At 42.7% G+C, this 14,133-nt stretch overlaps 1 protein-coding gene across 2 annotated transcripts in view; it reads right to left on the bottom strand.

Moving 5' to 3' along the window:
• LOC144934575 (mitogen-activated protein kinase kinase kinase 2-like) overlaps positions 1–14,133 on the bottom strand; it is a 37,154-nt gene that overhangs the window by 11,706 nt on the left and 11,315 nt on the right. For both annotated transcript variants that reach the window (XM_078860525.1, XM_078860526.1), the window contains exons 3-13: positions 13,059–13,189; positions 12,599–12,639; positions 12,313–12,412; positions 11,874–11,975; positions 11,275–11,401; positions 9,294–9,421; positions 8,255–8,337; positions 8,072–8,139; positions 7,718–7,810; positions 1,288–1,497; positions 285–433 (exon numbers count right to left, since the gene is read on the bottom strand). In XM_078860525.1, the coding sequence (XP_078716651.1) occupies positions 285–433; positions 1,288–1,497; positions 7,718–7,810; positions 8,072–8,139; positions 8,255–8,337; positions 9,294–9,421; positions 11,275–11,401; positions 11,874–11,975; positions 12,313–12,412; positions 12,599–12,639; positions 13,059–13,189 (1,232 nt within the window). The remainder of the gene's footprint in view (positions 1–284; positions 434–1,287; positions 1,498–7,717; positions 7,811–8,071; positions 8,140–8,254; positions 8,338–9,293; positions 9,422–11,274; positions 11,402–11,873; positions 11,976–12,312; positions 12,413–12,598; positions 12,640–13,058; positions 13,190–14,133) is intronic.

The raw sequence follows: 14,133 nt of genomic DNA, 5'->3' as shown, positions 1-14,133 counted from the left end.
TTGTTAAGTTTATTTCACCTGGCCGCATTTTTTATTTGTAATTATACGACTTTAACTAAAGTATAATTTGCATGTAATTACTTTAGAATTAAAAGCAGAATTTTGTGTCGGATGTACATTTTACGATTACTAAAATGTTGTTGCTGACATGAACTGAATTACTTTTAAAAAGTAATTTAATTACACGGCACTTTTCCAGAGAAACATTTGTATCTTAAGACTCTTTCCAAAAAAAACCACAATCTCTCAAACATGCCCACAGGCCCCGGCGAGATCGGACCCACCTTGCTGGTCTCCACGCTGCCGGGGTCGAACTGCACCTGCTTGACGGCGAGCTCGCGCCCGGTGTCCGCGTCGTAGCACAGATACACGCGGCCGAACGCGCCCTGCCCCAGCAGCTTGCCCCGCTGCCAGTTAGTGGGGGCACGCGGCGCTGCAGACACACAGATCAGGAGCAAACGGTAACCGTCGCACGATTAGCTTCAACTAAAACTCTTTTTTATTTTACCCGGTAAGTAAGGCCCACTGAGGTAAGTAGCTCTTTTTCAGAAGGGACATGGCAATTAAAAATAGATCAAAGAAGTGGCTTATCACGTGGAAATTTACTGCAGCCAAATACTCTAAATGCATTTTTCTAAATGTGGAGTAAAACCCACACAACTGCAGGGAGAACATGCAAACTCCAAATATACAGACATCAGGGTCGGGATCGAACCCACGACCTCCTGTATAGCGGGCGAGATATTTAACATCTCGCCACCGTGGCGCTTAATCATGCTTGCATTCCTGAACGCTGTTTAATGGTATAATTACTTAATGGTTATTGACGATTTAAGCGTTTTATGTAATTCTATTACGTGTAAAAAAAGCAAGCCGTGACATATTTAATTTCCACTTAATGAGGCTATATTACAGCGCAGATAATTGAAAAATATCGGTATGACTGCAATGCTTGTAACATTTTTCAACAGCAATGTATGTGGGAAAGTGTCTAGCCTAGAAAAAAAAATGACCTGAGAACAATTCGATGAAATGTGCTTCTGCGGGACATTCTCTAACACACCACTCTGTGCAAGTTCCGTACAGATGGTCTTGTTGCATGGCATGATGCACATAGCATAAGTTGAACAAAACTGGTAAAAAAAAGACTGTGGGCTTCATTTAAATCCATTCAGGCATTGTTTTTGACTCCGAGTTCACATTACGATGAACAGCACGAAAAAATGATGCCAGGAGGATGGACAAAAGAAGTTGACGGGGCACGAGCGAGCTCAAGCTGGACCTCACATCGAGAGGGTGGGCTGACGTCGGCGTTCTCCGCTAGCTCCCCCCCTACGCCTCCGGCGAGTCGCCGCGCCCGTCCCTCATCTGGCTCGGGAGTGAAGATGCCGCTGCTGCCGCTGCTCGTGCTCAGCGAGACGTCCGTGGGGCTGCAGCCGAACGGCGAGAGCAGCCAGCTGTTCTGGGGGCAGCGCACGCGTGGGAATGTCTTGCGGCCTGAAAATAAATGCACGGAATTACAGTTTTCAGTGTCTGTTGTTGAACAGAGTCCAATGAAATGTATTATCTATCAGAGGTGTGGACTCGAGTCATGTGACTTGGACTCGAGTCAGACTCGAGTCATGAATTTGATGACTTGCGACTCGACTTGGACTTGCATAACAATGACTTTGTCCCACCTCTGAGATGTGGACTCGAGTCATGTGACTTGGACTCGAGTCAGACTCGAGTCATGAATTTGATGACTTGCGACTCGACTTGGACTTGCATAACAATGACTTTGTCCCACCTCTGTTATCTATTATGCAAGGACTATAAAAGTACTGTAACTATCCATAACAGATTTTTTGGGTTAGATTGCGTAACTATATAAATGTGTCATAAAACCCGCCACCACCCGACACAGCCAATTAGAAAAGTTTGTCACGTAAACAGAACATAACAATTCGTTACTAGTACAACACACCGGTGTGTTAGAGAGAAAATCCACATTTGCAATCTCAGATTTCTCGATATTTTCTGGAATGCTGCTAGCTCGGCTGGTTTTGCCATCGCAATTAAGTAAGGCACGATCACCACTCGAGAATAAAAAGATACACCTATCGATTACAATCCTACGTTATTGTACTGTACACAAGAAAAATATCCCCCCTGCATAGCCTTAACAGACTTTATTGGCAAGTGCCGTTGGTAAGCACCGATCAAAGCCGGTATGGCACACGAGGGGGTGGGTGGCCAACACCACCAGGCCACTTTTTTTCTCCCGATTGTAAATGTTGTGGATTTGCTCTCCAACACACCGGTGTGCTGTTACTAGTAACGAATTGGCATGTTCTGTTTACGTGACCTTACTAATTGGCTGTGTCGGGTCTTATGGATATTGGTCGCGAAAGCCTACGTGTTATACTGTAATTATGTAGACTATGAATAGGCCTTCCAATGTCGTATTCGTCATGGGTGTTGTTTGAATATTCTTCACCACACTGGTCAGTGTGGGTTGGTAAAGGGGAGGGGCCGAAGGAAACCGGGTATGGTATATATCACTCGCCCCCATTGGTTAGCTGTGGGCGGGAATTGAACCCTGGTCATTGGCTTAATAGTTGTCCTCCCCCGCACCTCCGATTAGAAATGTTGGCTACGTACGTGCAAAAGAAGTTCAACATACATACAGTGTAGAGCATGAAACTCTCATGCCAACATTCCCCAAATATCTTCTTGGTTCTTTCGGTAAAGTCACGTAGAAGAAGTAATAAAATAATAAAAATAAAACATAATAAAACAATTCTCACGACGTTTCGGCCACAACGCAAGCAGCCGTCCTCAGGCGAAGAATGAGAACATTATCAAGCTAGGAGCTTATATAGGTGTAGCGAGGAGGAGCGCCTTAACAAAAGAATGTGCATATGAAGAGGAATTTAGCATACCAATGGGCAATGCATAGGAGGTGGGCGGAGGGGTTTCAAAGTCCCATTATGCCCATGCATTATGCAGGATCAACAGCACCACGGGGGGGCGCAAGGAACAGCGTTAATAAAGGAAAGGAATGTTAGTGATATGTAGCTGCATTTGCCAAACAACCACGTAGAAAACCAAAGTGAAAACTACATAAAAAACTAAAATATAAACTGATACTTACTATACTCTACAATAAGCTGAGTTACTAACAACAAATAATAAATTACAATTCTACGTCGTAAGAAGTATATAATATACTTCCATCTAAACTTTATTCTCTTAGCATATACAGTACTATATACTGCCATAGATAAACCCAACATTAAATTATATACTTTATTGCTGTAAACCACCCTATACTTTATACATTTTAATATAACACTATGTATTATTCAACTCACCCTAATGTGTATCGAAATGGTTTATTACGTCCTTCCAATGATTGCTAAGCCTGAATCCATCTTCTCGGTTAAAATTGTCTCTGTGTTTGTATATGTGGATCGCCTCATGAACGAATCTCTCATGATAGCCAGATGGCTTGCAGAGAACCTCCGTCTTGGAGAAGTCAATGTCATGTGAGCCCACTGAGTTATAACAGTGGTCTGCCACGGCTGAGGTGTTTGTCCTACCGTGTTTTAGATCAGCTTTATGTTCACGAATGCGGTCTGAGACGTGTCGTTTGGTTTCCCCAATGTAACTGCTACCACAGAGGCAACTTAGTTTGTAGACGCCAGGGTACTGTATGTCTGGAATCACATCTTTTACAGACGGTACCAGATCACGGATTTTATGTACTGTGTTGAATCGGACCTGGATCTTGTGTTTAATCAGGATTTTGGAGATCTTTTTTGTGACCCCAGCAATGTAGGGTAAGGTGATGGTCTTGAAAGGCTCCTCAACAGGATCTTTCTTGATGGTTGGAGTGATGGCTTTGCGGATTGTGTAGTCGGAGTAACCATTAGCTTTAAGAGCTTGGCGTACGTGTTTGAGTTCACTGGAAATGTGTTCATGGTCGGAGATGCATTGGGCTCTATGATATAGAGTCTTGATGAGGGAATTCTTCTGGGATGGATGGTGGTGGGAATCCGGTTTTAGATAAGCATCCGTGTGGGTGGCTTTCCTGTAGACAGAGTGGCTCATTGAACCATCAGGTCTCCTTTTGATTAGGACATCCAAAAAGGGTAGCTTGCCATCATTTTCGACTTCCATGGTGAATCTGATGGCTGGGTGTATGGAATTGATGTGGTCGAGAAATTGGTCTAGAGCAGGCCGGCCATGTGGCCAGATGACAAAAGTGTCGTCTACGTATCTCTTCCATAAGGTCGGGCGTAGAGTGGCAGTCTGGATGGCGTCCGTCTCAAATTTCTCCATGAAGATGTTGGCTACAACCGGAGATAGGGGGGAGCCCATTGGGGTGCCCTCAATTTGCTTGTAGAAGGTTCCATTCCAGGTGAAGTATGTATTGGTTAAGCAGTGTCTCACCAGGGGGGGTACCCCAGCATTTAGTCCTTGATGAACCAAGTCTTCAATGATTGCGATGGTGTCAGGCACAGGCACCTTGGTGAACAAGGAAACCACATCAAAACTGACAAGCAGGTCGTCTGGGGACAGGGCAATCCCCTTGATTGTCGATACCAGGTCAGTAGAGTTTAGTACTGCAGAGGTGGTTTTTCCAGTGAAAGGCCGTAGGATTTCGGACAAAAAACGAGCCAGTTTGTAAGTCGGGGAGTTGATAGTAGAGACAATGGGACGAAGAGGTGTATCTTCTTTATGTATCTTTGGCAAGCCGTACAATCTTGGTGGCCTGGCTGCAGAAGGTTTCAACGAGAACTGTTTGGTCTGATCAATTAATGCGGTTGAAGCAGAAATGATGTTGTTGGTTTTGGAGACGAGGCTGTTGGTGGGGTCTCTTTTTATTTTTGTATAGCTGCCATCGTTGAGTAGTTCTTGAATTTTGTTGTTGTATTCTATTTTGTCCATGATGACAGTGGCATTGCCTTTGTCGGCTGAGAGGATGACAATGTCATCCCTCTTTTTTAATTGAGCTAATTCAAAACGCTCATCTTTGCTGATGTTGCTAGCTGGCATCTTAGCGTTTTTGAGGGTTACAGAGATTTCAGATCTTGCTACGTCTGCAGCGATGTGACTCAAGCCCTTGAGAGCTACATCTACTCGGGCAATTATATCATTAACTGGTATGTGTCTAGGTGTGACTGCAAAGTTTAGTCCTTTAGCTAAAACGGATTTCAAACCTTCAGAAATAGGACTGTTACTGCGATTAATTACGACTTTGTTAACATCTAGCTTTTCAATGTGTGGGTCCGGTTTCTTGTTTGAGAGGCGGTTGAATTTGGAAATCAAGTTGTCCTTACATTTAGTCGACATAGCGGCAGCTGAAGAGGCAGTCATTTTTTCCACGTGTTCCCAATCCGATGTGGACATTGTTGCACTCAAAGATAAGTGTGATTTGTAGAGTGTCTTGTCTAACTGATCTAGTTCGGTGCGCGTAAGTCTGATTTTCTCTGAGATAAGAGCTAAGCTAGTTCTAGACAGAATTCGTTTCGCATTAGAAGAAGTTACAGCAGCAGATGTTAGTGTAAATGCGTTTGGTATTACCTTAGAGTCGCGGCATCTCTTCAGAAAGGTGAGAGACTCGATTAGCTGAGCCTTCTTATCCCGGAGCTTGTTGAAGGATCTCAAAGTTATGTGGAAACCCTCCCCGTACTTCTTACGACGTAGAATTGTAATTTATTATTTGTTGTTAGTAACTCAGCTTATTGTAGAGTATAGTAAGTATCAGTTTATATTTTAGTTTTTTATGTAGTTTTCACTTTGGTTTTCTACGTGGTTGTTTGGCAAATGCAGCTACATATCACTAACATTCCTTTCCTTTATTAACGCTGTTCCTTGCGCCCCCCCGTGGTGCTGTTGATCCTGCATAATGCATGGGCATAATGGGACTTTGAAACCCCTCCGCCCACCTCCTATGCATTGCCCATTGGTATGCTAAATTCCTCTTCATATGCACATTCTTTTGTTAAGGCGCTCCTCCTCGCTACACCTATATAAGCTCCTAGCTTGATAATGTTCTCATTCTTCGCCTGAGGACGGCTGCTTGCGTTGTGGCCGAAACGTCGTGAGAATTGTTTTATTATGTTTTATTTTTATTATTTTATTACTTCCCTTCTACGTGACTTTACCGAAAGAACCAAGAAGATGAATCCCTGCAGTCACGAAAGCTTTAAATCGAAATTCCCCAAATAGACTATTATGTGTTTATTAATAATAACCAGGTGTGGTGGCACATGCCTGTGATCCCACATTATGGAGGCAATGGTTGAATGGATCATGCAGGTGTATGCAACTTCAAAAAACTGCTGGGTTGTGAAATGGCCAAATATGCCAGTTCGTCTGACTCTTTGAGCTACAGTAAAACCTTCGATTGTGAGTATCTTGATCTGCGAGTGTTTTGCAAGACGAGCAAAAATTTCAAATAAATATTAATTTGATAAACGAGCGAGGTCTTGCGAAACGAGTACTGTAGTACGTACAGTATACGCTTTGTCTGCCGAGCGTCACGTGATCACAACTGAGCCGATGGTTCTTCTCTCTCGCTGCGGGATTGTGGGTAATCGTCTCCCATGCTCGGTCTCAGTCGGCGTGCCTCACTCGTATAGTCAACATTCGTGCGAGTGTATACTGTTTACTATAGTGTTGTGACCACGTGTGTGTGCGTAAAGCATGTTTTATTTTGTGGCCAAGTGTAGTGACTGTTCTTTAGTAACTGTACTGCAAGTGAAAGTCGTCCTACACAATAACCCTCCTCTCCTCTCTCTCGTCTCCATCACACCAGCCACGATTACATTTAATTAATTAATTTGATTACTTTATATTAAATTTAAATAATAAAAATATAAAAAGGTATTTTGTATTAATCATTTTTATATGAATACAGTATTTTTGGGTTGTGGAACGAATCACCTGAGTTTCCATTATTTCTTATGGGGAAATTCGCTTTGATATACGAGTGCTTTGGATTACGAACACGTTTCCGGAACGAATTATGCTCGCAATCCAAAGTTTTACTGTATATCCGTAGATCAGTAGGGTTGATCAAGCACTCTGTTTTCTTGCGATATGCAAACACTCCTTAAAATGGAATCAGCCAAATTATACAAAAGTAGAACTCTCTTGGATAATTCTTGATACTCAATTCGTGTTCTTTATGGATAAAGGATAAAGCATGAATATATAAATTAGATTCTAATACGAGTGCACATATACAGCTCTTTTGTCAATATACTAATGGCTGAAGGCCTCTTCATCACCAGGGCTGGTTTGCATGGGTTGTTAAAGGATATTATTTGGGTCTTTCAGTAAAGTCACGTATTAGGTTCAAAGAAAATAACAAAAAACGACGTTTCGATCGCAACACGTCCGCTTGTGTTGCGATCGAAACGTCGTAGTTTTTTGTTATTTTCTTTGAACCAATCTACGTGACTTTACCGAAAGACCCAAAGAATATGAATTCCTGCAGTCACGAAAGCTTCAAGTCAAGTTTTTAAAGGCTATGAGTATAGACTTGGCAGCATAGAAGTATAGTACAATGGATGTTGCTGCAATGCCTCCGATCGCCCGCAACGTCTAATATGAAAATAAATCACACGAAATTACAAATACCTATATTACAGAATATCTCAAAAACAGCTGGCAAGAACATAGAAGAGACATTTTTGATCACCGGGCATGGAAGCCGCCTCACCTTCATTGCAGTCGTGACGCTGGAATGTGGAGTTGACTCGCCTCGGGTAGGTCCCCCCTTTTCCCACTCGTTCAAAGTACGGGAGTTCATATTCTGCAAGATCAGGAGGCACCCACGAAAATGGAATATAACACAGTGAGCACTACAAAACGCGAGTGGAATTACTTCCAGCCCCACAGCTAGGAACTGGAGGCAGCATTGTCTTCCCCGAATGCCTCCATTAGAGGTGTGCTCGTTTCATCTACCCTTTGACCACACTGCGTAAAAAGGGCAGGTGGGCCGACGAGGACGCGCACACAGAAACACTGACACTGACCATGCGCAGTCAACGACGGTGTAAATAACGCAACTGACCTGAGAATTCTTGGTGGTTGTCAGGGTAGCTCTTGGTACGAGGGATCCAGCCTTTGTGGTGAGAATCGCTGAGAAAACATGAGCAAACAAAACTCTTTTGTCAATATTAGACCTTCAATTTCAATATGCTTTGCATTGTACAACATGTGCCGTTGTTATATTTCAAGTGCTTCAGGAGCTTACCCTGCCAAAGGGCTGTCCAGGGAGTGGCAGCTTCCAAACGTGGAGTTCTCAGGGCTGCTTGGTGAAAGTGGATCAATTTCCACCTGAAATAAGCGCATAACATTAGTTACTGCAAATAAACAATTGAGCTGGGAGAAGTGTATTTTATTCATTGAGTCTTCTAAATAATTACGTTAAATGAGAATGATAACTTATTGTAAAAGCTATCACCAGTGTCAAGTGAAACATATGTTGGGCAATTTTTTAAAATCCTTTTTCTTTCACTTACAAAAGTATCACATTCACCTACTGTAAACATGGCTATGAAAGCTCAACGTAAACCAAAAAAAAAACTTCAAAAGAGAAACCAAGACAAACTGGAATTTGTCGAGGGAAATAAGAGTAGCAGTGTATGCACTTTCAAACTAAAGAACGACAACATTCACCGTTGGTCTCCCTTGTCTATGGCTACATCTTACAAACTCGAGGCGAAGGAATTCCGTTCGACTTTGCTCCTTGAACGCTGACAAACATTACCAGCAACAACCGCCTTAGACTAACAACCCCCAAGCACAAAAGCACGCACACACACACAAGGCATGTTATGAGCACGGCCCTTTGACAATCTACAGGGGTCGAGTTACCAACAACAGCAACATATTAATGAGCATTATGGCAGTCATGAATTACCCACAAGGTGTTGACTGTGATGTTGCTTAAGCAACAAATTGAGTAAAAAACCTGTATTTTGCTACAAGGGTTTTGCCTAAAATTAATATATTCGGATTGCACACATGAAGTAGGGTCAAACAAACCTTATGACGAATACAGTCTGGCAAGACCTTTAATCAGGAATGTATGGTTTTTTTTATATACATGCATAAGTAATGGCTTATCGCATGACCGATCACATTGGATGGGGCCGTACAGGTTAGAATGCTCTTGAGTGTCGATCATCGCGTTTGATTCGTCACTAAGATGTAACTGAATGTGGTTATCAATAACCGTGACCCTGTAGAGCTGATAATTGATTACGGGTGTGCCGTGGGGCAGAACCTACGCATGTGTCGTCAGGGATGAACTCCCCCTCGCTGTGGATGCTCGTGTAGGAGCCGTGCCGCGCCGCTTGTCGCTGTCCAGCTGGAATGTACCCGGGCGGCGGGGAACTCCGCTCTGGTGGGTACACACCTGCAAGCAGGGGGAGCACATACACCAAGACAAAGATGATCCCCTGTATAGCCTTCACAGACTGTTGGGGCAAGTGCTGTTAGCGAGAAGCACCTATGAAGACCGGCACGGTAGACGTGCGGGGCCAGCATCACGCCCGACCGCCTTTCTCTCCCCAGTGGCAATGTTTTGTACACACCGCACCAGGTACTCATTTGAGGCTGAGTCAACCTAGGGGAGGCCCATGACCGGTTCAGATAATCGTCACTGGCGTTGGCCATGAGCGGGAATTGAACACGGGTCACCGGGTTCGTAGCTAACCACTGCACTACCACACATGTACACACACGCTCCTTAACATCAACCCCAGCTGTGGCCTCAAGAGAGTTCAAATCTTCAGCAAAACATCTGAATTGGCTAAAGCTGAAATGTTTCAATTGGTGGTCTACGGGCCACACCTGGACAAATAAACCATTTGGAGTGGCCCGCTGAGCTCGCAGAGAAGTCGGGCTAACCAAGACTATGAAACCGATGATCGTGAAGAAAGCTAACCGATATGCGAAATTTAGATGAAAAATAGAGGAGTTAAATGAAAGTGAGATAAACAAGAGAGTGTTGACAGACTGGAGATAAAAATGTGTAGATTAGTGGTTACGTGTACACATGCATAGGTTATATCACAGCTCCATGTGATAACATGTCACGTGGTCCAACAGCACAAGGTAACGTTATTGTGCGACCTGCCGGAAAATATTGTTTAACCAAAACCATGAACTACAATTGGTTACACTTGCCATGGAACCAAGACATGTTTTATGCCACTCATAAGAGCAGGTCAAGTGTATTGAGGTCATTGTCAAATGCCAAATATCAAGAGTGAATCAAAAAATGCAATAAGACATGAAGAACTGTAAGCAGGCTATCACATGGTTGCATAAACACAGATATGTATTTATCCGAATATATTTCGTTATGGCCACTGGCCAAAGTCATGAGCATTGTTACTGCTTGCATCTGCAAGAACAGCTGAGCAAAGCTAAAGTGAAATTTTTTTGCAATGCTGTTGCTAGGAACAACATTATTGCCTGTAACTCCGTTTAGCATAGTATGCCAACACTGGAGAAATGAGGCTGTATTCAGGTCCACAACAATTAAATATGTTCACAGTCTTTGAATTATAAAATTGTATTGCTTATGTATTCCAACTGACTGGATAAGGGCAAGTATTCACCAAATATAAGCTGATTTTTTATGCAAATGAAAAAGTAGAGATGTTTAATAGAAAATCTGGATTAATCCACCTTTTACAAATGCTCCACTCACTTGAATTGCTTTTTCTGTATATTCCTGTTTGTGTTTTGATTCTTTTCATAAAAACCCTGGTTGTTATTAAAAGGCATGAGAAAGTGCCTATTTTTTCTTGTCCAGTTTCCCCGCTGGGTTCCCTATGCCTGGCCGCAAGGCTGAGAGCAGAATTGGGAGATAAAGCCTCATCTTATACTTTATTATACAGTGATCAACGCATAGATATCCCACTGATATCTAATAACTTTGTTACTTTCTTCTCAAAGTTGACGCGTCGAAGCGATGGCTCAATATTTTACAGTGGAGAGTGTAGAGGCATTAGAATAAAACATTGTTTTCTCTATAAATTCTCCATATTATTTTAATGGAGTATCTATAAATAGATCACACTGTATAAAGGTATGGGACATAATCCCATTGAATGTCTCAGAACGATGCGATTGCATTGCAAAACCGAAGCAACGAAGCTGTCGCGTTTAACATGGAATGTTAGGAAATACGTGAAGATTTGCATCGGAGTTACGTGCAAGAAAAGTTGCACCCTATAAACTCGGAAACTAATATCTTACCGAAGTGACCCTCGGTGCCCCTCTTGCGGGCTAGAGGGTCGGCTGGGTCAGGCGGACACGGGGGTGAGTGCAGCCGCAGAGAGGGACGACAACTGCTCGGAGACGATGCCGGTGAGGTTGCCAACACCTGTGCACAAGCAACGCACCATCATTACGGTGAGCAACTTCATTGTTGTTATACGCGATGCCAAGTAGACCCTAATCCAAACATACATTAATATGCCACATGCAACTAGCTTAATGGTAGCTAACACTGTCCACTATTCTACCCAGATGTACAGCACAATACGGCTGTATACATATAAGATTTCCTGAAAGGTGGTAGTCAATCGCACACTGCACTACGAACTCTGGGATTGAGTTTAATTCCCAGCCACGGCTAACAATGAGATATCTGAACGCGTTCTGGCTGCCCTACTTCACCACCCCAACCTGACCAGCATTGTGAAGTATGGTCAAAATATCCCAATGATTGACAGAGCAAGCGGTTGGTCTTCATTCTGCAGTGGATTGTACATTATTATTATATATATTATTATTACAGGCTAAATGTGACAATATTACAAAAAAAATAGTTATTGAGCATCCACAAGCCTCACGTGCAAGTGAAGAGCAATTCTTAGGCACTTCATGTGAGGATTCCGATCCATGAGCTCTACCGCTTGATCCAGCTCCTCCTGGCTCCTCAACGGGATCATCAGCTGCAACATAAAACCACACAGGGTTACCAATGTCAGCAAACAGACTACAACTTCACTATAGAACGGAAACTGCAAGTGAAAACACAACATATTAGGCGCGTGAATATTCATCGATTCATAATGTAGACGTCTGCATGCATAGAGTTACGTAACATATGCCGAGTTTCTTTCGCACCATACGTAGCCAACCGTGCTAATCGGAGGTGCAAATAATAACCAATTATTTTTAATGTTTACATGTTACAAGTGGTTCACACAATCCCCTGCACCCACGAGAGATTCCACAAAAGACTACGAAATAATGGTGTAACTGGCTATAACCATAATGCAAGTGTACCTCATTGCCAGAGTAGTAGAGATCCATAGGCTGTCCAAACGCCACCTTGGCCTTGAGCAGGACATCCTCCAAAGATAGCGGTCTCAGGAACTGTAGGATCCTGGTTGGAAACATTTTTGACTTAGCAACCTGGCATGCACAACACCTTCAGTTATGCGAGTTGGGTTAATTTGTCGTCTCTTTAGCCAATTGTAATTTACACTGAAGATCAATTAAAAGAAAAGAAAACGCAAACATCACAGCAGAAGCAACAGAAAGCTAACAATGCTAAATTGAATTAACTTACCTCTTTTCCCCATTATATTCAAACTTCACTCGAATATCAGACTGAAAAAACACAACATAAAAAAGTTAATTAAAAAAGAATATCACTGCAGCAATTTTTTTTGTACTCATGCAATGACACTGTTGGCAGACACCGCATGATTTGGAGAAATTCCAGGATAAGAATGCAATAACATCATGACACCAGCACGGCATTATTATGACGGCGACTGAGCATGTATTTTTTTTTTAGAATTTGTTTCCTTGTTAACACTTTAAAAACTGGTGTCAAGACAGCCTGGGAAACACTGGTATGGATGTATGTACGTTCAACTTAATTCACAATGTTACGTAGCCAACTGTGCCGGCGGGTATGCGACCACAAGTTACTCGCCCCTTCACTGTTTGGGTCGCGTCTCCCTTCAATAAAATATCACCCCCCCCCCCAAGCGTGAAGCGTGCACAACGTAAGGAGACAATGCCTTTGCTCGAGAAAACGCGACGTCGGCGGCCTTGGCTCGATCGTCCTCAGGCTGCGCGGACGAACGGACACGGTTGGAGAGCTGCAGAGCCACCAGGTCCTGCATGATGGAGTTGAGCGCCTGCTGTTTGTCTGTAACGCGCAACACACAAAGGATTGTCCGACTGAAGTAGCCACGTGAAACGGCCCGACTCAAAGGCCAATGCTGCTTCAATCGTTATTCAAGGCGCATTGCGCTGTGGTAGGCTCAGCCGTGCAATCAAGTTTTTAAAAAGCTTTGTCTGCATTGCTGTTGCGTCCAACCGTACTGAAACGTGTTTTGTCTGGGATATTTTTAATTAGTGTCGCAGCAACGTTCACATACACAATAATTTGGAAAAAGGCAGATTTGCAAGCGACAAGAAGCGTGTCGTGTTATCTAACCATCTGTACTAAAATTATCAAAGCGAACATGAATTGCCCTCTAAATAATTCTGCAACGATTTTCCACGTGAAAATATTCCAAAAACACATCTATGTTGTTACATGCTTTACCGTACAAAAAAGATATAATGCATAAATATTGCAAAACAAGCCCATTTATTACCAGAATCTAAATTTAAACCATATCAATAAATTACAGTACAATAAACTAGATTACACAATTTTCTAAAAATCCCAGTTGCTTAGCTATTAACACACAGTGTCATGCCAGGTAGCTGTGATATCATTCTGAAACATGTCTCTTATGGTCTTCCATAATATACTGTACACATCTGCTAACGGCAAACATTTTTACATTTATGATTTAAATATGCAGACGGATATGGTATAGATGAAGTAAAAAAATTGTGGAAGGGTATTTCTATTATTTGCAAGTGTTACATTCCTGTATAGTTGTATAAAATTAATCCTACAAGTGTTGATGGCAACAGTCAAAATGTTGCGTTGGGTGGACAACGTAGATCTTAGATGAAGCAACCATCACGTGTTAATGTAAAACATCTGTACTTTGCTGCTAAATATGGCCCTACAATGCCACCTGTTCACATTCCTTTGGTTGTTTACAAAAAAATCCTATGTTAAAGCTCTCAAGA

The sequence above is a fragment of the Lampetra fluviatilis genome, chromosome 10, assembly GCF_964198595.1.
Source record: "Lampetra fluviatilis chromosome 10, kcLamFluv1.1, whole genome shotgun sequence".
In the NCBI taxonomy this organism is placed as follows: Eukaryota; Metazoa; Chordata; class Hyperoartia; order Petromyzontiformes; family Petromyzontidae; genus Lampetra; species Lampetra fluviatilis.
The sequence above is the reverse complement of the archived record's forward strand: the minus strand, read 5'-3'. Positions and strand labels throughout refer to the sequence as shown.